This window comes from Dipteris shenzhenensis, chromosome 14 (genome assembly GCF_047967505.1).
Source record: "Dipteris shenzhenensis isolate YYH24624 ecotype China chromosome 14, Dip_SZ_1.0, whole genome shotgun sequence".
Lineage (NCBI taxonomy): Eukaryota > Viridiplantae > Streptophyta > Polypodiopsida > Gleicheniales > Dipteridaceae > Dipteris > Dipteris shenzhenensis.
In genome coordinates this window covers 40,180,662-40,205,877 of record NC_141609.1, presented here as the reverse complement: position 1 = coordinate 40,205,877, position 25,216 = coordinate 40,180,662, and the positions used below count along the sequence as shown (strand labels likewise).

The following is a 25,216-nucleotide window of genomic DNA, read 5'->3' as shown; positions in this document are numbered from 1 at the left end:
AACTCTTGTCTGGCTTCATGGTCATTCATAGAAAAAGCACACCCTACTACCCCCAAGGGAATGGACTGGCAGAATCCACAAACAAAATCATATGCAATATCGTCACCAAGGTAGTAGAACCACAGCTTTCTGATTGGGCAGAGAAACTGAATGCAGCCTTATGGGCATACAGAACCACATTCAAGGTCAGTACAGGGAACACACCTTTTCATTTTCAATTGGTGTACGGCCTTGAAGCCGTGGTCCCACTCGAATTTGTAATACCAAGTCTGCGCATCGCAATACAGGAACGCATGGGTGATCATGAGTCCTTGAAAGAAAGGCTCTGTCAGTTGGAAAGGCATACAGAGACAAGACTAGTCGCTTATCATGCCATGACAACATAAAAACGTCGAAGAAAGGCATGGTTTGACAGGAATCTGAAAGCTAAAGACATCAAGGAAGGCGACTTAGTCCTGTTATACAATGCCAAAGTACACAAGGGAAAACTAAAGTATCTAGGTCAAGGACCCTACCGAGTACGAAAGATGAATCCCATCGGAGCTGTGCTACTTGAAACACTAGATGGAGTCCAATTCAACACAACAATAAACGGGAGCCGACTGAAGCGCTACTACATTAACACGCGAGCCATCCCCGACAAAAACGAAGATTTGGGAAACCAAGTCTTCCTTAGTTAGGATTAGATTGTATCACGAGCACTCACTTGCATATGTACGTCTTCGCACATATAGGTAGCCTCAATCGATTTTACCTAGAGCTCAGAAGCGATGATGAGTTCTAGCTGCCCTATGAAAATCCCAGCAAAAAAGCATATAGTTAGTCCCTACTTAGCTACTAGGTCACGTGCACTCACACGCTTTTGCTTAGACACATAGATGATTGCATGAATAATTGTACCCCACACTTTCATTCCACACTCTCAAAGGATGTATTAACAAAAAAAGAAAAAAAAAAAAAAAAAAAAGGATCTCTCTCCCACACACACACAGAAAGGTCATACAGGCATGCCAATCAATGTAATGATCAATGGTACACTACATGTACATGGATGCAGGTTCAGAAAAGATGCTGCCACTAAAGAGGATGCGCAGAAAGAGCCCACCGCCTCAACCACGGGACCCCCTCCAGAGTTCGCAGCCATCTACATCCTCTCAACCACGGAGAACACAGGCGTTCGTGGTCCAAAGCGATAGCTCCGAAGAAGATTCAGTGCATGTCCAAGCAGAACAAATACCACCCCAGTCACAGCCGGCCTACACAACCGTTAACAAGGCCCAATCATTGGAACTTGTCTGGCCACCCACATCGACTTATGCTCTTTCCCAGGAAGCAACATCTTACTTAGAGCAACGGGGTCTAGGCAATTTGCATGAGAGCCTCAAATCCTTGGAGGACAGTCCTATCATGACCACCTACATCAAGGACTTTCTCCACTCTTACTACTCCAGCAATGCAATGGATGGCAAGTACGGTACAATCACTGTACAGCAGAGCCTACTGAACATTATCCTCGACAGTACAGTCATTCAAAGGGCTTTCTCTCTGCCAAAGCAAGGTGGCGAATACCCTAAAAGGTCTGCGGATGCAAAGTTTATCGAAGTACAGTCTCTCCTCACCAAGGGTACCCTGATCCATAGAGATGGCATCTTGCTTCGCACAATCCTTGACCCTCGCCTCAAAGAAGCAGCACAATTTCTCTCCACCATCCTGGGAATAAAGAACGGCAAGGAACGCTCCCTTCCACTCCGCACATTTGTTTTGCTGAGTAGGAAGCTCAAACAAGACTGGGTCCAACACTTCGTCATTTTCTTTACCAAAAAACTCGATGGTTCTTCAGGCGAGAAATGTAAAATTCCGCACTTATTGGCTATAATCATCAAAAAAGAACTACAAGAAAGAGAAATGACTCTGCCCCACCAGTCTCCAAAGCCAATTGAGGAGTTGGACATACCCTTCTCACCAGTATGGGAGCCATCATCAACTGCTCCAGCTATCACATTGATAAGTACAGATGCCTTAACAGAAGTTCCTATTCTGGAAAGCAGGATTGCGGAATTGCCCCAGGAAATGCTTCAGCTCGGTGCACAACTGCAACCACTAAGTCTCCACCAACAGCACAACCCGAGCTCGAGACAAGGTTGGCACCTGAACCTGAGGAACGATCAGCACCAGAGCTTGAGACCACATCAGCACTCGAACCGCCCATCGACGCCATGCCAGTCGATGAGCCCCAAGGAGAGCTCGTGCCAGATCAGCAGTATGACTATTGTCCACAAGGGAGTGAAATGCCATTGGAACAACCTCCCCCAAGTACTACAGAATCCTCGGGATGGCTACATGGGCACCACTTGTATCAGCCATATCGCCAGACCTCATCACCGTCTGTCATTCTCCAACATCAAGCTAGTCAAATGATCCAAATGTCAGAACTCTTCACTAGCTTGGCTAAGGAAGCATATGCAAGAGAATTGGAAAGGCAGACAGCATCAGAAATCGAAGACCAATTCCAGGCAATCGCCATAGAGGTCAAGGCACTTCGGGCACAGATAGATGAGAAGGAGGTAGAAGAAGTGCGCATGAACCAGGCTCTCCAAGCTCAAGAGAAGGCCGTAAGGGATGTGACCTCCAACCTCCACCAAAGTCAAACACAGCTGACTGCGGCAGTACAAGCAATGGCAATCCTACAGACCTCCTATAACTCCCTGACAACTGCACATGCGCAACAAACAGAGGAAGTGGCACAAGCTCGACTCACTCTCATTCACAAAGAAGAAGAGCTCCAGGATTGCAAGGACAAGCTTGAAGACATGCAACAATCTTTGGCAGTACGTGCCTTTAGCATTGATGAGCTTACAAGGGAATGCCGACTCTTAAAAGACCAACTTGCTACTGTTTAAGAGGCCAGCACTTCACAGGCCCAGTTCTTGGACCAATGGTCCAATACCACTGAAGACATTCCTCAACAGGCAAAGGTCACCTTGCAAATGAAAAAGCTTAAAGAGGCATACACAAACATCTACCATCAGTACAAAGAAAAGATGAATGAGATGCACTCCCAAAAAATAGCCATCTCCAAGCTTGAACTCCAATTGCTAGTGCACAACAATGAGGCATTGGAAGACAACACCAATGACGGCCCACTACAATGCACAACCGTGGTGTATGAAGAGCTTGTGGCTGCTCTACAAATGGAAGATCACCTCCACGCACGCGTGCTTATCCAATGGAAGCAACTCCAACTCAGGATCATATCTGCTCATCCAACAATCAACTGGAAACGATCCATCGGGATTAAAACCCTACGCATAATTTGCCAAGACTTGTCTGAAGATGAGAAGAATATCTTCTGCCTGTCTACACATGTCGGGTTTATAACTCTCAGGACGGATGCTTTCATTGCATATGTCTGCCTCATGGGTAGTCCTCCCCTCAGGGTTATTGCAGGTTTGTTGCCTTTGCTACAAAGGCCATCCCTATTATTTGCACGGCATGACATGACCGACATCCAACCCATGCAGCTCATCATCCCATCGCACCAGCAAAAAGAAGTGTCGGAAGATGACAAGGCCTATCTCACATCCAACTTCCCATATCTAACCACTCTTTCTGCCAACATCATAACCTCACTTCCCCTTGCTGCTACCACCCTCTTAACCTTCCCCGAGCTCCATCCTAACATCTATTCCCTCCATCGTCTCTTTGCTCATGCCTCTCACCATTTTCAACTTACCCAACAGTCACAAACTTACGAGCCCCTCACACCTAGCTTTTTCCCCTCCCTTGCTAATCCTACCCTTGAGGATTACCAAGCTGCTCAAACCATTTGCCCATTTCTTCCCCCCCTCCCCTCTGCTCCCCCTTCCGCCACTATCACTCAGCCATATTTCTCCCCCATGTCCCCTGATTCTCTCCCGGCCCCGTCATCACTTCCGACACTTCTGGTGCTTCCATCAGCAGAAAATGATGCAGTATTTGATTTTGAATATCAGGATCCAGATAATCCAATTCGTACACCCATGCCAAGTTCCAATGATGGGTATGATTTTGATGAGATACCACTTCCCCGTAACCCCATCAAGGAATTTTGGAGCAAATATCCTGATATGAAAACTCACGGTGGATGGACCCTGGGTAACTTTCCTACCAATCTTCGTCAGCACCAAATAAGTGAAGGTTGGATTAGCAAATTGGATCCATAACTTGATTGGCGCCGCCCCAAGCTCTTTGATGTAATCTTCTTAAAGGAGTACTTACGGGCACCTCCATGTCTCAGAACCCATCCCAAGTTCTATGCAGTTCCCCGGCGTAAAAAATGGGAAGCCAACATACACACTTTGGCTGAAGATCGAGTCATTAATTGGCCAATGATCGAACCCTACTCTGGTGTGGAATGGAATATCCAAGGCACCATGATCCGAGCACTTCAGCAGCATGAACAAACAATGCGCAACAACATTGAACGCTTCCTTCGCCAAAGTGCCATATTCTGTAAAACATTAGCATTAATTCTGGAGGTCCCATGTTACCTTGATTCCCATTTGCCTCCACTAAGCTTTAATCCCAATGAACGGATTGATGCTCAGATTACCAGCCGACTCTATCAAAGAGTGATCTTCTTGGAGGCACGCCACATATCTCTGTTCGAGCAAATGGTAGATACAGGCTACCTGGAAACTGCGCAAAAATTGTATGGTGCTAAGGCTCTACAGCAGGATCGACTGGCACGACACAAGTTCCACAGCCACTGGACTAAAAACATGGCAACCCAGGTACGTGATCGCCATAAGCCATAACCGGAGGACGGGTAATCAAATGGATCCGGGAGTATGTTGACTCTGTGCCAACATGAACTTATGAAGAAAGAGAAGGTGTTACAACTTTGTGATACAATTTTGTGTTACAACTTTGTGTTACAACTTCTAGACACAACTTTATGTTACGACTTTGTGTAACAACTTTATGTTACAAGTTTGTGTTACAAGTTTATGTTACGACTTTGTGTAACAACTTTGTGTTACAAGTTTATGTTACGACTTTGTGTAACAACTTTGTGTTACAAGTTTATGTTACAACTTCTACATGAAGAGAGAGAATGTGTTACGACTTTGTGACACAACTTTGTGTTACAACTTTGTGATACAACTTTGTGTAACAACTTTGTGATACGACTTTGTGTTACATGCAGGGAGAGAAGCTCTCCAACTTGTATAAATACCTCATAATGGAATGAAGCCCACACTCTTGGGGCATTGTGTTGAGTCTACATTGGTATTCCAAGCATTTGTCTCAAGTGTCCATGCTTCCTTGCACTGCACGTCCAAAAGCATGTCCTAACCTTGCAACCCTTCTCCCCTCTCCTCCAACCCTGCAACCCACCCTCTCCCTCTCCTCCTCCCTCCTTCTCCTCCCTCCTTCTCCTTCCTCCTTCTCCTCCTCCTCCCTCCTCCTCCTCCTCCTCCTCCTCCCTCCTCCTCCTCCTCCTCTCTCCTCCCTCCTCCTCCTCCTCCTCTCTCCTCCCTCTCCCTCCTCCTCTTCCCTCCTCCTCCTTCCTCCTCTCTCTCTTCCTTCACCCATGCTCTTACACCTTCTTCCTCTCCCACTCCTATGCTTTCCTAAACCCTTAAACTCCATGATCTACGAGGGAGATGAGTTCTCCACCATGTACTCTACTCTGAACCTTGAATCCTCCTTCTAACCCTAGACTCCTTCTAAACCTTGGAACCTCCTTCTAAACCCTGGAACTCTTTCTAAACCCTGGAACTCTTTTTGAACCCTGGAACCTCCTTTTGAACCCTGGAACTTCTCCTAAACCCTTGAACTCTTTCTAAACCGGGGAACCTCCTTCTGAACCCTTAAACTCCTCCTAAACCCTACAACCCCCAATGAAGGCGAAAGCCTTCATTACCCCAACACGATGGTTTACGTACCTTTTTACACATGCTTGCACTTTGTTTGCTTACCACACTTAAGCCTACGTCTCTCACCGGAACACGACTCGAGGTCCTAAGCTACACATATACTACAACGACAATCCCAATATATCTGTAGGTGACAAAAAGCCTCGGCACCCTGCAACATAGAATACCCAGCTCCTCCTACGAAAGCAGTAGGAAAGAGCCAACACACACGTATTAATCTAATATAATTAGAGATGCATGAAAAAGATCGTGTCCATCGGATATGCTTTGGATGGTCAAACATGCCACAAACCCCGTTTTTCACCAAGTAATATGCACAACCACCAAAAGAAACTATCTGAGATGTGTAATAAGAATGTACTCATACTTGATGGACATGATACTTTACACATGTGAATCCAACCTATGTTGAGGCGTATGTAAATTATCGTACCCATTGTATATGCTTTGGATGGTCAAATTCGCCACAAATGTCATTTTTCTCCAAGTGTTATGAGAATATGAGGTGTGTCATTCGAATGTGCTCATACTTGACGGGCACGATACTTTACACACGTTTTCTATAAGCTGAAATTTGAAAATTCTAACCATATAGATGACTTTAGATGGCTTATGCCGATCGATTTGAGTACTTGGAGGGATAAATTTGGGTCTCATACGAGGAAGTTATGTTAATTTTGGGGCTAATTTATCAAATTTCAAGTTTGAAATATTAGCTAAACTAGAAGGATTTAGGGCATGGGGTAGAGTTACAAATATTAGCCATGCTACAAATATTAGCCTGTGAATTTGGTAAGTATAATTAAACTTCATTCACAGGTTTTTAGTAAGTTGGAATTTGAAAATTCTAACCCTATAGATGACTTTAGATGGCTTATGCTGATTGATTTGAGTACTTGGAGGGCTAAATTTGGACCTCATATGATAAAGTTATGTTAATTTTTGGGCGAATTTATCAAGTATAATTCAACTTCATTCATAGGTTTTTAATAAGTTGGAATTTGAAAATTCTAACCCTATAGATGACTTTAGATGGCTTATGCCAATCGATTGGAGTACTTGGAGGGCTAAATTTGGACCTCATACGATAAAGTTGTTAATTTTTGGGCGAATTTATCAAATTTCAAGATTGAAAAATTAGCCATACTAGTTTGGAGAAGCTCCTAAAATCGTCTTTGGGAAAATATTCGCCCTTAAAAATTTATCTTGGGGAGGGTAGGGAAGAAAGGAAATTAATGGAATGGAGGAGAGGAAAGAGGGGAGGGGGGAAGGGTAACCCTATAGATGACTTTAGATGGCTTATGCCGATCGATTTGAGTACTTGGAGGGCTAAATTTGGACCTCATACGATAAAGTTATGTTAATTTTTGGGCGAATTTATCAAATTTCAAGATTGAAAGATTAGCCATACTAGTTTGGAGAAGCTCCTAACTTCATCTTTGGAAAAATATTCGCCCTTAAGAATTTATCTTGGGGAGGGTAGGGAAGAAAGGAAATTAATGGAATGGAGAGGAAAGAGGGGAGGGGGGAAGGGGGAGGAGGAAAGGGGGAGGGGGACAAAAAGGGGAGGGGAGGGGGAAAGGGGAGAGAGGGGGGGGAGGGGGAAAAGGGAGGGGGAAAGGGGGGAGAGGGAAGGGGAAAGGGGGGGAAAAAGGGGAGAGGGGGAGGAATGGGGGGAAGGGGGGGGGGGCGAAGGGGAAGGGGGGAAGAGAAGGGAGGGGGGAGGGGGGAGAGGAAGTGGCGGGGGGGGGAGGGAAAGGGGGGAAGGAAGGGAGGGGGGGAAGGGGAAGCGGGGAAGGGGGGGGGAGAGGAAGGGGGGGGGAGGGAAAGGGGGGAAGGGGGAGGGGGGAGGAACGAGAAGGGGGGATTTGGCAATGGGAAGTTTGAATTTTAGAGTGGGAGTTTGAATTCCTTGAGGGAAGTATATTGATTCTCACCTCTCCCTCTCCCTTTTCAATCACACCCTCCCTCTCATCATGTTCCCCTTCCTTCCTTTCTCCCTCTCCCTCTCCCTCTCCATCTCCCTCTCCCTTGCGTTGCATTGCACTCCCTCTCCCTCTCCCTCTCCCTCTCCCTCTCTCTTGTGTTGCGCACCCCTTTCCCTTCCCCTTGCCCTTCCCTTCCCCCTCTCCCTCTCCTTTCTCCTCCCTTCTCTCCCTCCGTCTTTCTCCCCCCATCTCTCCCTCCCTCCCTCTCTCTCTCTCTCTCCTCTTTCTTGTCTCCTCTCTCCCTCCCTTTCTTCTATAGTGTGTCGCGGCGACACACACACAGACCGAGAGAGAGAGTCGTGCTGTTGCGACAGCACAGCGGCGGTGAGCGACGACCAAAAAATATATATATCTATATTTGTCGTTGCAACGCAACTCTCTCTCTCTCTCCTTCCCTCGCTCTTCCCTTACCTTCATTCCTTCCCCCTCTTCTTTCCTCTTTCTCTCTCCATTCTCTTCCCTTCCTCCTCGTCACCCACCTATCTAAATAAATTTATTTTTAAAAAACTATTACTCCCTCCTCTACTCTTCTCTTCCTCTCTCCCTCTCCCTTCCTCTCTCCCTCTTCCTTCTACTCTCGCTCCCATCATGGTCCCCTCCCTTCCTCCCTCTCCCTCGCATTGCACTCTGTTCCCCCTCTCCCTCTTCCTTCCCTTTCTCCTCCCTTCTCTCCCTCTCTCTTCCCATTCTCCTCCCTTCTCTCTCTGTCTTCCCTTCTCCTCTGCTTCCTCCCTCCCTCGTCCAAGAGATCAATAGAGCGCGGAGGCGGCAATAAAAATAAAATAAAATAAAATAAGATAAAATAAAACAAATCAAAATCAAAATAAAATAAAACAAAACAAGATAAAATAAAATAAAACAAAACAAAACAAAATAAAATAAAAATTTTAATTTTAATTTTAAAAAAAACAAATCTCTCTCTCTTTCCCCCTCCATCAAGATACGTCATTTGGAGGTGTTTGCTTAAAAACTCTTTGTAACTATTGCAAGGTGGTTATTAGCACCATTATAAAGTTCTTTGAGATTATACCATTTTTGCTTTTTGAAACTCTGAATGGGGTTTATTGGCACCGTTATTAACTCTTGGAGATTTTAGAGTTTGGAAACTCTGAAAGGTGTTTATTAACACCGTTATTAAGTCTTGGAGATTTTAGAGGACTCTCATGGTAAATTAATCTAATGCATGGACCTTATATATATATACGTACGTGCATGGACCTTATATATATATATGTACGTATGTGCGTACGTACGTATTATACGTGCATACGTATGTACATACATACGCGGTGTTTATTGGCACCATTATAAAGTTCTTTGAGATTATACCATTTTAGCTTTTTAAAACTCTGAATGGTGTTTATTGGCACCGTTATTAACTCTTGGAGATTTTAGAGTTTTGAAACTCTGAGAGGTGTTTATTAACACCGTTATTAAGTCTTGGAGATTTTAGAGGGCTCTCATGGTAAATTAATCTAATGCATGGACCTTATATATATATATATATATATATATATATACGTATGTATGTGCGTACGTACGTATTGTACATACATACGTATGTACATACGTATGCACACGCGTATGCATATATAGTTTATCCATGGATTTAAATTACTTTTATTTATTAAAGTTATGAAAAAGTTAAAGTTTTAAATGAAGATTCTTTAAAATGAAAAATTATACTAGGATTTCTACAATATAGAGTAATGTAAGGATTACATTTCTTAGTTTTTGCATTATTAGTACAATATGATAGTGTATGAAAATAAACTCTTTATTTCAAAAGGGTAGTGTCATCTTTTGGTTTTAGAAGGATATTTTCATAAAGTATATTTTTTCAATAGAAATTTAGTATAAAAATGAATCGGGACTGTGTACCAATCTATGTAAGAAGTTACGTTAATTTTCATAATTTTAGTTTTATTTGCTACTGTTTCTTATCTTTTGGTGTAGCTTATCTTTGTTACATTTTTATAATTTTGATTTTATTTCCTTCAAAACACTCTTAAAAATTCCTTGTTTTTATGTTTTTGTGTTTTGAAGCGTGAGTTTTTCCTTAAATTTTATCCATAAACTAGTTCAAAAGTATCTATTAAAATGAATTTTTACATTGATAAGTTCAAAATTAATGAAATAAGTGTTATTGGTGATATTCTTGAAATATTCATATGATGTTATGGAGAATGGCACTTGTGCCATTCTTCAAACTTCAACTCATATACAATTCAAATTATTCATGCATGTCAATGTTGTCACATATGATGGTTAGAGAATTGCACTTGTGCCATTGTCCACAACACCATATGATTATATTAACTTATTAACATAGGAATTAGTGTCATACCTCACATGTTGTGTAGATTTAGTTGCCTAACATAGTGGGACCAACACGGGCATTGCCTAGTGCAATGACCCCTACCCCATGGTGGTGGGAGCCTGGAAGTATCGGGAAAGTCTTTATCCCAAGGGTTGGGATTCCTTGTTGATAGAATAGCATCAATAAGGCACTCTCAATCCCAAGAGTTGGGATGAGTTTCATTGATAGGTGTGTCCATCAACAAGGCAAGGGAGATTAGATTGTAGTTTCCTAACATAGTGGAACCACCACGGGAATTGCCTAGTGACCACTACCCCGATTGGTGGTGGGAACCAAGAAGTATCGGGAAATTTTTTAACCCAAGGGTTGGGATTCCTTGTTGATACAATATCATCAACAAGGCACTCTCAATCCCAAGGGTTGGGGTGAGTTTCATTGATAGATGGTGCCCATGAGCAAGGCAAGAATGATTAGAGTATAGTTGTCTAACATAGTGGAACCACCACAGGAATTGCCTTGGAGACCTGGTATGTTTGTTGAGGAATGGCACTAGTGCCATTCTCCATGTGAGTTTGTGTTCAATGGTACCATCTTCATGTGAGATTATGTTGAATGGTACCATCTCGAATTTACTATAGTCTCTAAGCTACATGTAAGTTTAGGGTTCATAGTGCTACTTTCCAGGTTCCAGCATGAGATTGGCACCACTGCCATTCTGCACTGGTGGCAATATCCACAAACTCACATGTAGATTGGCACTTGTGCCATATGATCACTACATAGGAGAGTCTAAGAAGTAATCCATTATCTACCCCATCACATGTATTGCAGAGAATGGCACTAGTGCCATTCTCTTGATGCAAAGGTTATCACATGAGAGTTTTCTCATCTGACCTTCTAGAGAATGGCACTGATGCCAATCTCTATGTGAGTATGTCTAGAATGGCACTAGTGCCATTCTCTTGAAAACCATATGATTATATTGATGGCGATCCATGTATGAATGGTATTGATGCTATTCTTGAAATATTCTTATAATGTTATGGAGAATGGCACTAGTGCCATTCTCCAAACTTCAACTCATATAGAATACAAATTATTCATGGATGTCAATGTCTTCACAGATGTTGGTTAGAGAATGGCATTGGTACCATTTTCCACAAAAACATATGATTATATTAAGAGTGGCACCTATGGCATCAATCACATGGATTGAGGAGAATGGCACCATTGCCATCTAGTGCCATTCTCCATTTCTCCATGCATTAATGTCATTGGTACTATTCCTGAAATATTCATATGTTGTTGTGGAGAATGGCACCAGTTCCATTCTCCAAACTTCAACTCATATACCATTAAAATTATTCATGTATGTCAATGTTGTCACAGATGATGGTTAGAGAATGGCACTGGTGCCATTTTCCACAACACCATATGACTATATTGATCCACTAACATAGGAATCAGTGCCATGCCTCACAAAGGGGTTGTGTAGATTTGCCTCAGTGTCATTCTCTATATTCACAAAGATATTGGCACCATGTGAGTTTGTGGATAATGGTACTAGTGCAATTCTCCATGTGAGTTTGTGGGCAATGCCACATGTAGCAAATCCATGCGGGATTTAATGAAGAATGTCCAATCCATACTCTAAGTCAGGATGGATTTGGGATGAGTTTGGTTGATAAATGGTGTCCAACATCAAGGAAAGAGTGAATAGATTACACTTGTCTAAAAAATGAAACCACACAGGGATTGCATAGAACAATGACCCCTACCCTGTGGTAGTGGGATCTCATAAGTATTGGGAAAGAATATATCCAAAGGGTTGGGATTCCTTATTCATAAAAAACTTCCCATGATGTTGAGGAGAATGGTAGAAGTTCCATTCATCACATGGATTGCAGAGAATGGCACCAGTGCCATTCTCCTGATGTGAAGGTTATCACATGAGAGTTTTCTCATCTGACCTTCTAGAGAATGGTAGTGATGCCAATCTCTATGTGAGTATGTGTAGAATGGCATTGGTGCAATGTATCACATGGATTGCACAATTTAGCACTCGTACATGGATTGAGGAGAATGGCACCAGTGCCATTCTCCATTTCTCCATGCATGAATGGCATTGGTGATATTCCTAAAATATTCATATGATGTGGAGGAGAATGGCACCAGTGCCATTCTTCAAACTTCAACTCATATACAATTCAAATTATTCTTGTATGTCAACGGTGTCACAGATGATGGTTAGAGGATGGCACTGGTGCCATTGTCCACAACACCATATGATTATATTGATCCTCTAACATAGGAATCAGTGCCATGCCTCAGAGGGGGTTGTGTAGATTTACCCCTATGTCGTTCTCTATTTATTCACAAAGATATTGGCACCATGTGAGTTGGTGGAGAATGGCACTAGTGCAATTCTCCATGTGAGTTTGTGGGCAATGTCACATGTAGCAAATCCATGTGGGTTTTTATGAAGAATGTCCAATCCATACTCTAAGTCCGGATGGAGTTGGGATGAGTTTGGTTGATAAATGGTGTCCATCAACAAGGAAAGAATGAATAGATTACACTTGTCTAAAAAATGAAACCACACAGGCATTGCATAGAAAATGACCTCTACCTTGTGGCAGTGGGAGCTCATAGGTATCGGGAAAGTATATATCCAAAGGGTTGGGATTCCTTGTTCATAAAAAACTCTCAATCCCAAGAGATTGGATGCATTTCATTGATAGATGGTGCCTATCAACAAGGCAAGAATGATTGTAGTTGTCTGACATAGTGGAACAACCACAGGCATTGCCTATTGCAATGAACCCTACCCCGAGGTGGTGGGAACCCGCAACTACTAGGAAAGTCTTTATCCCAAGGGTTGGGATTCCTTGTTGATAGAATAGCATCAACAAGGCACTCTCAATCCCAAGGGTTGGGATGAGTTTCATTGATATATGGTGTTCATAAACAAGGAAAGAGAGATTAGATTGTAGTTGCCTCACATAGTAGAACCACCACGGGCATTGCCTAGTGCAATGACCCCTACCCCGTGGTGGTGGGAACCCGGAGGTACCGGGATAGTATTTATCCCAAGGGTCGGGATTCCTTGTTGATAGAATAGCATGAAAAGGCACTCTCAATCCCATGGGTGCCCATCAACAAGGTAAGAATGATTATATTATAGTTGTCTGACATAGTGGAACCACCATGGGAATTGCACTGTAGACCTGGTATTTTTGTTGAGGAATGGCACTAGTGCCACTCAAATTTGCTAAAGTCTCACATATGCAAATGTCTCTCCTTTGCAGCTATCACATGGCTTTGGGAGATTTGGGCTGTAAAGAATGGCACTAGTCCCAGTCTCCACAAACTCACATGTAGATAGTTCCATTCAAGACAAAATCACATTGAGATTGGCACTAGTTCCATTCTCTTCTAACTCACATTGTGTCAATCACCATGTCAAATGGGGATTGACACAAAGCCATATGATTTTATTGGCAGTAGGATAATGGCACAAGTCCCAATGCACACGTGAGTTTAGGATTCCTAGTGCCATTTTTCAAGTCTTTGTATGAGATTGGCAACATTGCCATTCTCCACAAAGTGACATGGAGATTGACATGAAGCCATATGATTTCTGGACAGGAGAGACTATGATTACTACATAGGAGGAGGTTGAATTTCCTTAATCTACCCTATACATTTCAAAGATGAATTAGCTCTATACATGGAGATTGGAATCTGAAAGATGAGTATCTTGCCATAATCTACCCTATACATTTTGTGCCACTACAGTAATGGGAGAATGGTATTTAGAAGCTGAATTTCACATTTTTTGCTATATTATGCACTATGTATTGATCAAATATATTTAAGAGAATGTACATTTCCTGCAAGTGCACCAATGTGCAGTGTCATGTGATCAATAGGGTAGTGGCATTCCAGTGATCATATTGGCACTAGGAGAATGGCATAGGTGCCAATCTATATGCAAGTTTAGAGTTCATACTGCTACTTTCCAGGTTCTAGCTTGAGATTGGCACCACTGCCATCTCAGTGCCATTTTCTAGGTTCCATCATGAGATCGGCATAAATGCCATTCTCCACTGGTGGCAATCTGCACAAACTCAACATGTAGATTGGCATTCCACTGATTTTATTGGCAGTAGGATGATGGCACAAGTGCCAATGCACAAGTGAGTTTCGGATTCCTAGGGACATTTTGCAAGTCTTGGTATGAGATTGGCAACATTGCCATTCTCTACTCATGGAATTCTCCACAAAGTGACATGGAGATTGACATAAAGCCACATGATCTCTAAATAGGAGAGACTATGATCACTACATAAGAGGAAAGTTGAATTTCCCTAATCTACCCTATATATTTCAAAGACGAATTTACTGTATACTTGGAGAGTGGCTTCTAAAAGATGAGTATCTTGCCATAATCTATCCTATACATTTTGTGCCACTATAGTAGTGGGAGAATGGCATTTAAAAGCTATTTTTGGCTATATTATGCCCTATGTATTGATCAGATATCACTGAGAGAATGGAGTTTCAAAGATGAATTTCACATTTCTTGCAAGTCCAGCATTGTGCAGTGTCATGTGATCAATAGGGTAGTGGCATTCCAATGATCCTATTCGCATTAGGAGAATGGCATAGGTGCCAATCTACATGTAAGTTTAGGGTTCATAGTGGTGTAACACTATGAACCCTAAACATGTACAATGCGCTTTATGGAGTTTTTGGAGTTCGTTATTGCATGTATCTAAAAACCATCCTCTTCCAGATCTAACTCCATCATAAATTGACACCTCTCGAACCAAGTAGATGGGCATTCAATTGTTCAACATGTAGATTGGCATTCCACTGATTTTATTGGCAGTAGGATAATGGCACAATGCCAATGCACATGTGAGTTTAGGATTCCTAGTGCCATTTTTTGAGTCTTGGTATAAGATTGGCAACATTGCCATTCTGTACTGGTGGCATTCTCCACAAAGTGACATGAAGATTGACACAAAGCCATATGGTCTCTACACATGAGAGACTATGATCACTACATAGGAGGAAAGTTGAATTTCCCTAATCTACCCTATACATTTCAAAGATGAATTTACTGTATACTTGGAGAGTGGAATCTGAAAGATGAGTATCTTGCCATAATCTACCCTATACATTTTGTGCCACTATAGCAATGGGAGAATGGCATTGAAAAGCTGAATTTCACATTTTTTACTATATTATGCCCTATGTATTGATAAGATATCACTGAGAGAATGGAATTTCAAAGATGAGTTTCACATTTCTTGCAAGTCTCCAATGTGCAGTGTCATGTGATCAATAGGGTACTGGCATTCCAGTCATCATATTGGCACTTGAAGAATGGCATAGGTGCCAATCTACATGTAAGTTTAGGGTTGACAGTGCTACTTTCCAGGTTCCATCTTGAGATCGGCACCACTTCCATTTTCCATTGGTGTTTTAGAGGATGACACCTTTTCCACTCTCCACCAGTGGAAAATAGAAGAATGCACATGTGAGTTTAGGCTTCTCAGTGCCATTTTCTAGGGCCCAATAAGAGATTGGCACCACTGCCATTCTCCACTAGTAGAAATGTTTACCCTGATATTCTAGGAGGGGTGTTCTAGTGATCATAGGAGAAGGGCACTAGGTTCCAATCCACATGTGAGTTTGGGGTTCTCAGTGCCATTTTCTAGGTCCTAGCATGAGATTGGCATTACTGCCAGTCTCCACTGGTGGCAATTTACACAAACTCCACATGTAGATTGGCATTCCACTGATTTTATTGGAAGTAGGATAATGGCACAAGTGCCAATGCACATGTGAGTTTAGGATTCCTAGGGCCATTTTTCAAGTCTTGGTATGAGATTGGCAACACTTCCATTCTCCATTGGTGGCATTCTCCACAAAGTGACATAAAGATTGACACAAAGCCATATGATCTCTACACAGGAGAGACTATGATCACTACATAGGAGGAAAGTTGAATTTCCCTAATCTTACCCTGTACATTTCAAAGATGAATTTACTCTATCCTGGCATCTAAAAGATGAGTATCTTGCCATAATCTACCCTATACATTTTGTGCCACTATAGTAGTGGAAAAATGGCATTTAAAAGCTGAATTTCACATTTTTTGCTATATTATGCCCTATGTATTGATCAAATATCACTGAGAGAATGGAGTTTCAAAGATGAATTTCACATTTCTTGCAAGTCCAACATTGTGCAGTGTCATGTGATCATGAGGGTAGTGGCATTCCAATAATGATATTGGCATTAGGAGAATGGCACAAGTGCCAATCTATATGTAGGTTTGGAGTTCATAGTGCTACTTTCCAGGTTCCGGCTTGCGATTGGCACCACTACCATTCTCCATTGGTGTTTTATAGGATGGCACCACTGCCATTCTCCACCAATGGAACATAGAAGAATGCACATGTGAGTTAGGCTTCTCAATGCCTTTTTCGAAGGCCCAATAAGAGATTGGTAGAAATGTTTACCCTAATATTCTAGGAGGGGTATTTAAGTGATCATAGTAGAATGGCACCAGGTTCCAATCCACATGTGAGTTTGGGGTTCTCAGTGGTATTTTCTAGGTCCTTGCACGTGATTAGCATCTGTGGAATGGTGTTTTAGAGGATGACACCACTGCCATTCTCCACGTTTGGAACATAGAAGAATGCACATGTGATTGGCACCACTGCCATTCTCCACTTGTGGCATTCTTTGCAAGTCTCCTATGTGCAATAATCATATTGAGATGAATTTTCCCTAATCCACCGTATGCATTTCAAAGTTGAATTTACCCATTTAGTGTAGCATGGCACTTGTGCCAATGTATCTTTGATTGACATAAATCTTTACTTAAAGCATTTCCATTTTTACTATCTTTAGATTATTTTTTAATATTTTTTTATTTTAGAATGGTACTGGCACCAAATCTTACTCCGAAATCTTGATTATTGTTTAAAGTCTTTCACTTATAACTAGAAATTTCCAAATTATCAAATTTTATTTATCTCAAGGGATAATGGCACTGGTCCCACTGTAAAGGACTTCCTATGAGGTCTTGGAGAATGGCACTAGTGCCATTCTCCATTTAAAATTTGAATTCCAATCTCTAAACTTGCCATTCAGTCATGAAAATCAAGATTGAGATTGAAGTTTAACTTGAAATCAAAATTTGAAAACTAGAATTTAGGTTTTGAAATACAATTTCAAACACAATTTATATATTTGAACTACAATTTGAAATTAAAAATATCAATATGAATTTGAATTTGAATTTAATATTGGAAAGAATGGAGTATTATCTCTTATTCCCTCCTATTCCAAAAACCTATCTCTTGGAATATTTAAGATTTCTGTGACTTGAAGCCTCACAGTGTGCCCTCAATGGTGAGGTTGCTGCTTCAAATATGTGCCTCTTGCTGAGCAAGCAAGTGTCTATTATATAGCCCTTATGGTTGCCTATGGCCCGATCAAGGCAGCCCTCCAATCGGTCATGCCAACCGACATTGCCAAATTGAGTCACGACCGACATGGTCCCCCAACTTGGGGTCCATCTAGCACTCCAAAGCATCCTAAATGGCCTATAATGAACCTGAGAACCTCACAAGACCCTAGGTGCTTGTGTTATTCCCAAGGTGGGTGCCAAACTTTCCTAAAAACTCATATCTCATGGCATGCCCATGATCTCCACCACCGAATCCAAACATTGCCATTAACTTAAATGTTTATCACCATGCCCATGTGGTGTTTGCTACTGCTCACTGGAGAATGCTACTGCTCGCTGCGCTGGGCCTCAATTGGAGAAGGAGCGGAAAATCGCCACGAAAAATGAGCTGCTCCAACCAAGATCGACGATTGCCTCCATCACCGTCTCCATTCACTGCAGAGAAGCCGCCCGCGTTCTAAAATACATCACTCCATCCCCCCTTCCCCAGCCTGTTTCCCCCTCCTCACTGCCCTGCGTGCGGCGGCAGTCCTCAATGACAAGACTCCTCATTCATTTCCCTCAATTCTCAGGAGATCTATGCCTTCTGCTGTAAGGGCCTCTGCTGTGTCAGGGCCCATGAAGGAGAAATCTCCCTCAGCCTCCCCTGCTGCTAAGAGAGCCAAGGATGACCAATCGACGCAAATCTCTGACAGTCACGAGTCGGACGATGACGATATGGAGGTTTTTGAGGGCAGTGCTTTCAACCGTCAAGGAGTCACGGACGAGATCTCCAGGGGCCTGGGTATGCCGAACGATGCTGTGGTTTTTAAGGCCTCTGTCTCGGGAAGTGCAATCATCCACGAGTACGCAGAGCTTAGGGAGAAAGGAGTCTTTGTTTATTTTATGGGCAAAACATACAAGGAGTCGGACCTTGAGCGATGGAGAGCGAGCCCCGGAATGCGGAGGTTTGGTATTTTCTCTGTTTCCTATGTTGGAAGGGGCTTCTATTTGCTCCGTCTTCGCTCTGCTGAGATGGTCGAGGAGATCCTTGACAGAGGCAGCATCCCGTTCTACGGCTCAGTGGGCTACGCTGTTGCATATCATGCCGAGTTCGACCCAGCAACGGAGCTTCAAAGCGTTTGCCCTGTGTGGATCTCTTTCCCCGGATTACCTTTCATGCTCAGGCCGGTTGTCCACGAAGTTGGGGCAAGTCATCTTCGCTCCCCCGCCAAAAGCTGTTGAGACGAATCCTACCCCCAGAGTTTGTATTCTGTGGGACATTTCCTAGAAACCGCCTGAGGTCGTCGAACTCAACATAGGGGATTTCGAGCCCATTCGTATCCGTGTCCGCTTCAGTCCATTCCCCAATGCTTGCTTCGCATGCCGAGAGATTGGACACTTTGCAAGATAGTGGAGTGCAGAAGAATTCGACTCAGAAAGAGCCCCAGGTGGAGGCCATGCAGGTGGAAATGCAGCAGGAGCCAGAATCTTGTCATTCAAGCAAAGAAACCTCTAGTATCTTGGAAGATTGCATCAAGGCTAGAGCCTCTCAGCGCCCGACCCCTAACGTGCCACCTCCCCATGCGCAGAAGGCAACGCAGTTGGGGGAAACCTCCAAGTAAAATCAGATGGTGGTCCCACAGCGCCTCGGCCTTTCAGAGGATGAAATTCATAACTTCAACAGAAGGATCCCGCAGAAGGAGATCCAACCCGAAAAAGGAGGAGGGAAGAAGGGGAAATCGAACAGATAGAACATGTTCGATGTGCTAGCTAGCCCAAACCTCCCTTGCAGTCATGCAGGTTAAACTTGTGACGTGGAATGTCCATGGGCTGGGCCTTCGAGCTAAGAGATGGATATTAGCCGAAAGGATTCGTAGCTGGAATGCTAATGTGGTCTAAGGAGTTCGACGCTTTCTCAGCTTGCAGGAAAAGAGGATCAGGAGGCTCAGCTATCCTCTGTCGAAAGGAGCTTAGAGCTACGCACTAGGGGTAGTCCTCGATGTCGAGCGAGAACCACTATCTATAATCTCGGTGTATGTTCCTACAGACGCTAGGGAGGCGAACCAATTTTGGGATTGGATGGGAGACCAAGACCTCAGCGCTAGACTGGTGACAGTCGGTGACTTCAATCACTCTGAAGCTAGGAGCTGTGCTTGGTCCATGATGCGGGAGCATCATGGTTTTGTAGAAGCTCGTCAGCTTGGCCTGCTGGACAGGAGACCCACATGGTTCAGAAGAAGAGCTTGCAACTTGCAGTCAGCTGTGCTAGACCTGTGCTGGTTCAGTGGGGGTGCTTCTTGGGTCTGCCAAACTTGGGAAGGTGAAGTAGACCATTTGTGAAGTAGACCATTTGCAAACCTTCTCCGATCACATGCCATGCATTGTTTCTTTTGTCACTGGAACACAGCTAGTTAGGAAGGGTCACCAATCCTTCAAACTCAATGCTTCTTTATTGATTGATGACAACTGTAAGGCATTGGAATCCGCTTGGAGACAGGGTGCCAGAGGGGCAAAAGATCCAATCCGAGCCTTTGACAAAGGAATTTCTGCTGTTGTTAAGGTAGCGTGGAGTTTGGGTAAGCTGCAGGCGGCTCGTAAGCGCAGTCTGGACTTCAGCTCAAGAGAGAAATTGAAGAGACTGAGGGAGAAAGATGCCTTGGAGGAACAGGACATTAGGGAGATGCAACAGTGTGAAGTTGTGCTTAGACAGCTAGAATTTCACAAAGCGGAGGGTGCCAAAATGAGGTCGTCTGCCATATGGATGGCACAAGGAGATGCACCTTCCGCCTTCTTCAGGACAATAAGAACACATAAAGCTCGTGACAATATATGCAGAATCCGCGACTCTCTAGACAACTGGATCACTGAACAGGACAGTATCAGCCAGCACTTTACCTCGTCTCTAAAGGCAATTCTGGGAGCCAGGGAAGAGCAATCAGAAGCTAAGAAGGAGGCCTGACAGCTCCTTCTGGATTGCATGGACAAAAGAATAAATGCGAGAGATTTAGCTACGCTGTGTGAGCCTTTCACTCTCGAGGAAGCTGACGCAGTAATTCTGCACATGAAGAGAAACAAATCCCCAGGTCCTGATGGATTTTAACAGTCGAATTTTACCAGGCGTTATGGGGCACTCTCAGAGGCGACTTTGTGAGAATGGCCAACGAGAGTTGGGTTAGGGAATCCCTCTCTCCAAATGTCAATAAAGGACTCATCAGACTCATTCCCAAGAGATTTCATGCAGAAAGATTCGGTGACTGGAGACCTCTGTCACTCCTAAACGTCTCCTACAAAATCATAGCCAAAATGGTCGCTTCAAGAATCACACACTTGATACCCAAAGTGGTCTCTAATCAACAATATGGATTTGTCAAGGGTAGGCACATCCATGATAATGTACTTAATGTCATTGCTGCTCTGGAGCACGCCTGGACACAGAAGGAAGAGATTATCCTGCTCAATATCGATTTTGATAAAGCTTATGACCGGGTGGAATGGGGCTACATTCTGGCAGTCATGCAGACAATGGGATTCGGAGACAAGTTTCTCTCTTTAATAAAGGCACTTTTAGCTAATGCTTTAGCTTCCATCTGCATCAACGGAGTTGAGGTAGGGTTGTTTGAGCTCAAGAGGTCTATCAGGCAGGCATGCCCCTTGGCACCGTTGCCGTTTGCTCTGATTACAAAACCTCTGCTCGCTATGTTTCGCAAGCTCATTACAAGGGGTTCCCTGGATCCCATGAAACTTCCAGGATCCAACAAACCTGTCTTCGCTTAGCTGTTCGCTGATGACTCCAACTCGATTTGTAAGGCTGACCCAGAGCAACTGAAGCTAGTCTTCGGTTTGTTTGAAGTGCATTGTGCCGCCTCAGGCTCGAGAATCCAATGGGACAAATCCCAAGCTTTGTTTGTCTCTAGGAGCGACCCAACTGAGTGGATGAAAGCTATAGGCTTGAAATGGATTCCCTTATTATCCTGCTCAATATTGATTTTGATAAAGCTTATGACCGGGTGGAATGGGGCTACATTCTGGCAGTCATGCAGACAATGGGATTTGGAGACAAGTTTCTCTCTTTAATAAAGGCACTTTTAGATAATGCTTCAACTTCCATCTGCATCAACGGAGCTGAGGTAGGGTTGTTTGAGCTCAAGAGGTCTATCAGGCAGGGATGCCCCTTGGCACCGTTGCTGTTTGCTCTGATTACAGAACCTTTGCTCGCTACATTAGGAAAAAAGGGAGCTCATTTTGGGGCCTTTTACAGTTTGGAAAAATAAGCTCTCAACCAATCAATAGAGGGCCAATGTAACGTTGGAAATTCACGAAAATAAGAGAAAATAGAAAAAAGAAACAATACTTTATGTAGGTACAAGCGTGCTACATTAATGTGGAGATTGGTTTTTTATTCTCACAAGATCTTTGGACAAGAAGATAGAATCTAGTCTGACAAGGGCCTTCCTGCTTCCACCTTCCTTTGAACTTTGAAATGTTGTGCCGCCTTTCCTTCGAAAGGTCTACCATTCTACACCACTGCCTCATTGTGCAGCAGCCTCTTCTTTTCCAAAACTGCTCCCTTGATCCTATTTGGCGTAGAGTAAGATGTTTCTTGTCAACTGTCTGTCTGCCCATTTTCTCTTTCTTGAAACTTCAATTTGTTATCTTGTTTACATTACTTTGCTATTGTTACAGATTCAGAAAATCTCCATGGTGAATAAAAACCATGGCCGTTCTTGTGGAAGACGCTCTGTGGATGATAATGCTATGAAGGCAAAATTATACCACACATCCTTACCTCGTCGACCTGCTTCTTCTATTTCTTCAGTAGAGAATTCAAGTACAGTCAAAACGGAAGGAATTTGAAAGGTTTAGTGTTTCGAAAGGAGCATGGGTGCTCATGCAACCTAGCAAAAGAAAAAGACCCCAGACAAAAAACATTTTCTTGGCGTCATGGAAGGGAAGAGTACGAGATTTTAAAATCACTAGAGGGAAGATATCGGTGAAAGAAGTTTTGATTTAGCATGTGTACATGCATAAAGAACTTGTCTTGCGAGACTATCCAAAAGATCTTCCGCAACACAGGCCTAATTGTATATTTTTCTATTGTGGTTTTTTTCTTTACGAGGTGTATGGATTTTTAAGATGAAGCTTTCTTTCTTTGCTTATTGACATTCTTGTGTTGTTTTATTTCAGATTTATACCCTTCATCGTATGAGACATGGCAAAACATCGATTGTATTATGGGATTTATAAATGTTCTGCATGGATTGATCGGAGAACAATAATACCAAGGTCGATGTGCAACAGAGCTAGCTCAATCGGGTATATTTTTTACTGATAATTTTTATCAGTTGCTGGACAATGCTAACACACATGGTGTGTTAAGGAAACAAGACCTTCCGGCATGGAATTCAGTGGATTGGCCTCACCCACATTCTAGTGTTACAGAGGCATATAGGGCCAAGCTTTTCAAAGAAATACAGAAAGCTCTGAGGCCCAATATTGCCACAAGGATAGTAAAAATTTCTTTATGCATGCCTCTCACAGTTTTTGTGGACTTGTTTAATACCTTTCCAGTGAAGGTTTCAAAAACAATGTTCATAGTTAAAGCAACAAGTTCGGCATGCATGCCACAATTTTTGGATAAAGGTTGGGATAAGAAGACATGTAGTTCAGTGTTTTGTGAGGTTGTCCAACCTTCTATGCAACTGAAGTACATGGTTGCATCACAAAATTTTATTTTTTCTTTTTATTATAAGTGCAGTCGAATGCTAGGCACAAAACTAGTCCCAATGGATCAAGATGAAGATTCTTTTGGTGTAGAAAATAAACTTCTTGATATTGATGTTGTTGAGAATGGTGATGTGCTAGTCAATATCTCATTAAGAGAATGTTGCTCCCTAGCTCAATTGCGCAATGACATTCTGTTTGAGACAGAAGGTTTTATTTCAAACGACTTTTTATTTATCTATAACAATAAAAAGTACACCATCTGATTTATCCTAGTCTCATTAAGCACTGCTATTAGTTTACTTTACCTTATTGATTCATATTGTTTTTTTGCAGTTGCTCAAAAGAAGAGAGAGCTCAATAAAATGCAAAGACATTGAAAATTTGAAAATTGAGATAACACAGACTCCATAAACAAAGGTTTTGTATTCAATCAAGTAAAATTTTGTACAGAAGTGTTTAGTTGTACATGTAGAACATATTCCTGACATCCATTTTCTATTTATGTACAGCTTGATCCAGAGGCTGCTCTACATGGTCCAAGCTCTCCCTATCATCATTTTTTGGAGAATCTGTTTTCTGTTGCTCCATCCTGTCCTGTACAGTATGTTGGTGCTGCTCCATTGTCTCCTCTACTGCCCTAGGAGCATCCTGTTTGCTGCTGCTCCATCTTCTCCTCAACACATCAGTAGCAGGTCCTTGCTCCTGTGGCTTCTCCTCCTCAGCACTAGGTGCTTGTTCCTGTGGCACCACATCAGCTTCATCTGCGGCATCAAGGTGTATGACACCTTCTTGTACTTTAGAGCTCTCACCCAACTCGACAGGAGCTGGTACAATAAGTTTGGGGGAGGCATAGCTCAAAAACCTCCAAATTGTATGAGCTCTGAAATTATATACATAGTTGGAGCTGAAGCTATCTTCTTTCATCTGCAATGGCATATGATGATTTAGAACACTTTGTATCATTATCAATTATCTTCAAACTAAATGAAAATTATTTTTTCTTACAAGGTCTAGCTGTTGTTTCTCAAAATAGCTTGAAAGTAGATATTTGGCACTGATCAGCACTCTCCATCCGCAGCTACTTGAATCATCTTTTGTTGTGGTGTCTGTACAGTTGGAAAGATATGTTAGAAACTGTTAACATCTGAACAAAACAAAGTTATTCAATAAGTTCAAAGGCATAGCATGAAATAGACATCAGTAGAGGGAACGACTTTTTACCTCTAGATTTATTGGCTCTATTGAATCCAAAAGAGAGATATTAGGAGGATAGTGATCCAATGCATCTAGAAGCCTTCTAATACAACTGCAATACATATAATTTAGTTAGTATGATATCAAAATAATGATATTTGTGAGAGTGATTTCCATCTTTGAGAGAAAGAAAGAGAGAGTTCTTTCAGTGTGATCTTCATTTGAGAGAAAGAGATCCACTTGTATTTATCTTGAGAGAATTCAAGCGACGAGTTTCTGCTTCAAACTATGCTTTGGATGCTCAGCCGCTCCGTCAAACTTTGCTAAGTTCAAAAAGCACACACAACACTTACAATTTCAGCTGTCTGTGTGTGTTTTTAAGAGAGTTGAATATAAAGCATTGCTTCTCCTGGATGTCAATAGAAACAAAACTCCAGTGGTCACTGCATAAGGAAAAAAGAATTAGGAATCAAAGGCTACAAGAGTTCTCAATCTTAAAGAAGAATCTTAAAAGAAGCAGTCACCCACATACCTGTTATGGTTTGGAAGTAGCAAAACATCGATTACTTCAAAATTGCAGTATCTGAACCAGTTG

At 42.6% G+C, this 25,216-nt stretch overlaps 1 protein-coding gene and 1 pseudogene across 1 annotated transcript; both read left to right on the top strand.

The window, feature by feature from the left end:
* Nucleotides 1-21,006: 21,006 nt before the first annotated feature.
* On the top strand, nt 21,007-21,477 carry LOC147894617 (secreted RxLR effector protein 78-like). The gene has a single exon (XM_087385349.1). It carries the CDS (start codon nt 21,007-21,009, stop codon nt 21,475-21,477), a length of 471 nt encoding a protein of 156 aa, XP_087241475.1.
* Nucleotides 21,478-22,296: 819 nt separating this feature from the next.
* Nucleotides 22,297-23,838, top strand: LOC147894616 (uncharacterized; annotated as a pseudogene).
* The last annotated feature ends 1,378 nt before the right edge of the window (nt 23,839-25,216 follow it).

Excerpts from the sequence above, each read along its gene's own strand:
- LOC147894617 (XM_087385349.1), top strand. The coding sequence starts at position 21,007 with ATGGTCGCTTCAAGAATCACACACTTGATACCCAAAGTGGTCTCTAAT.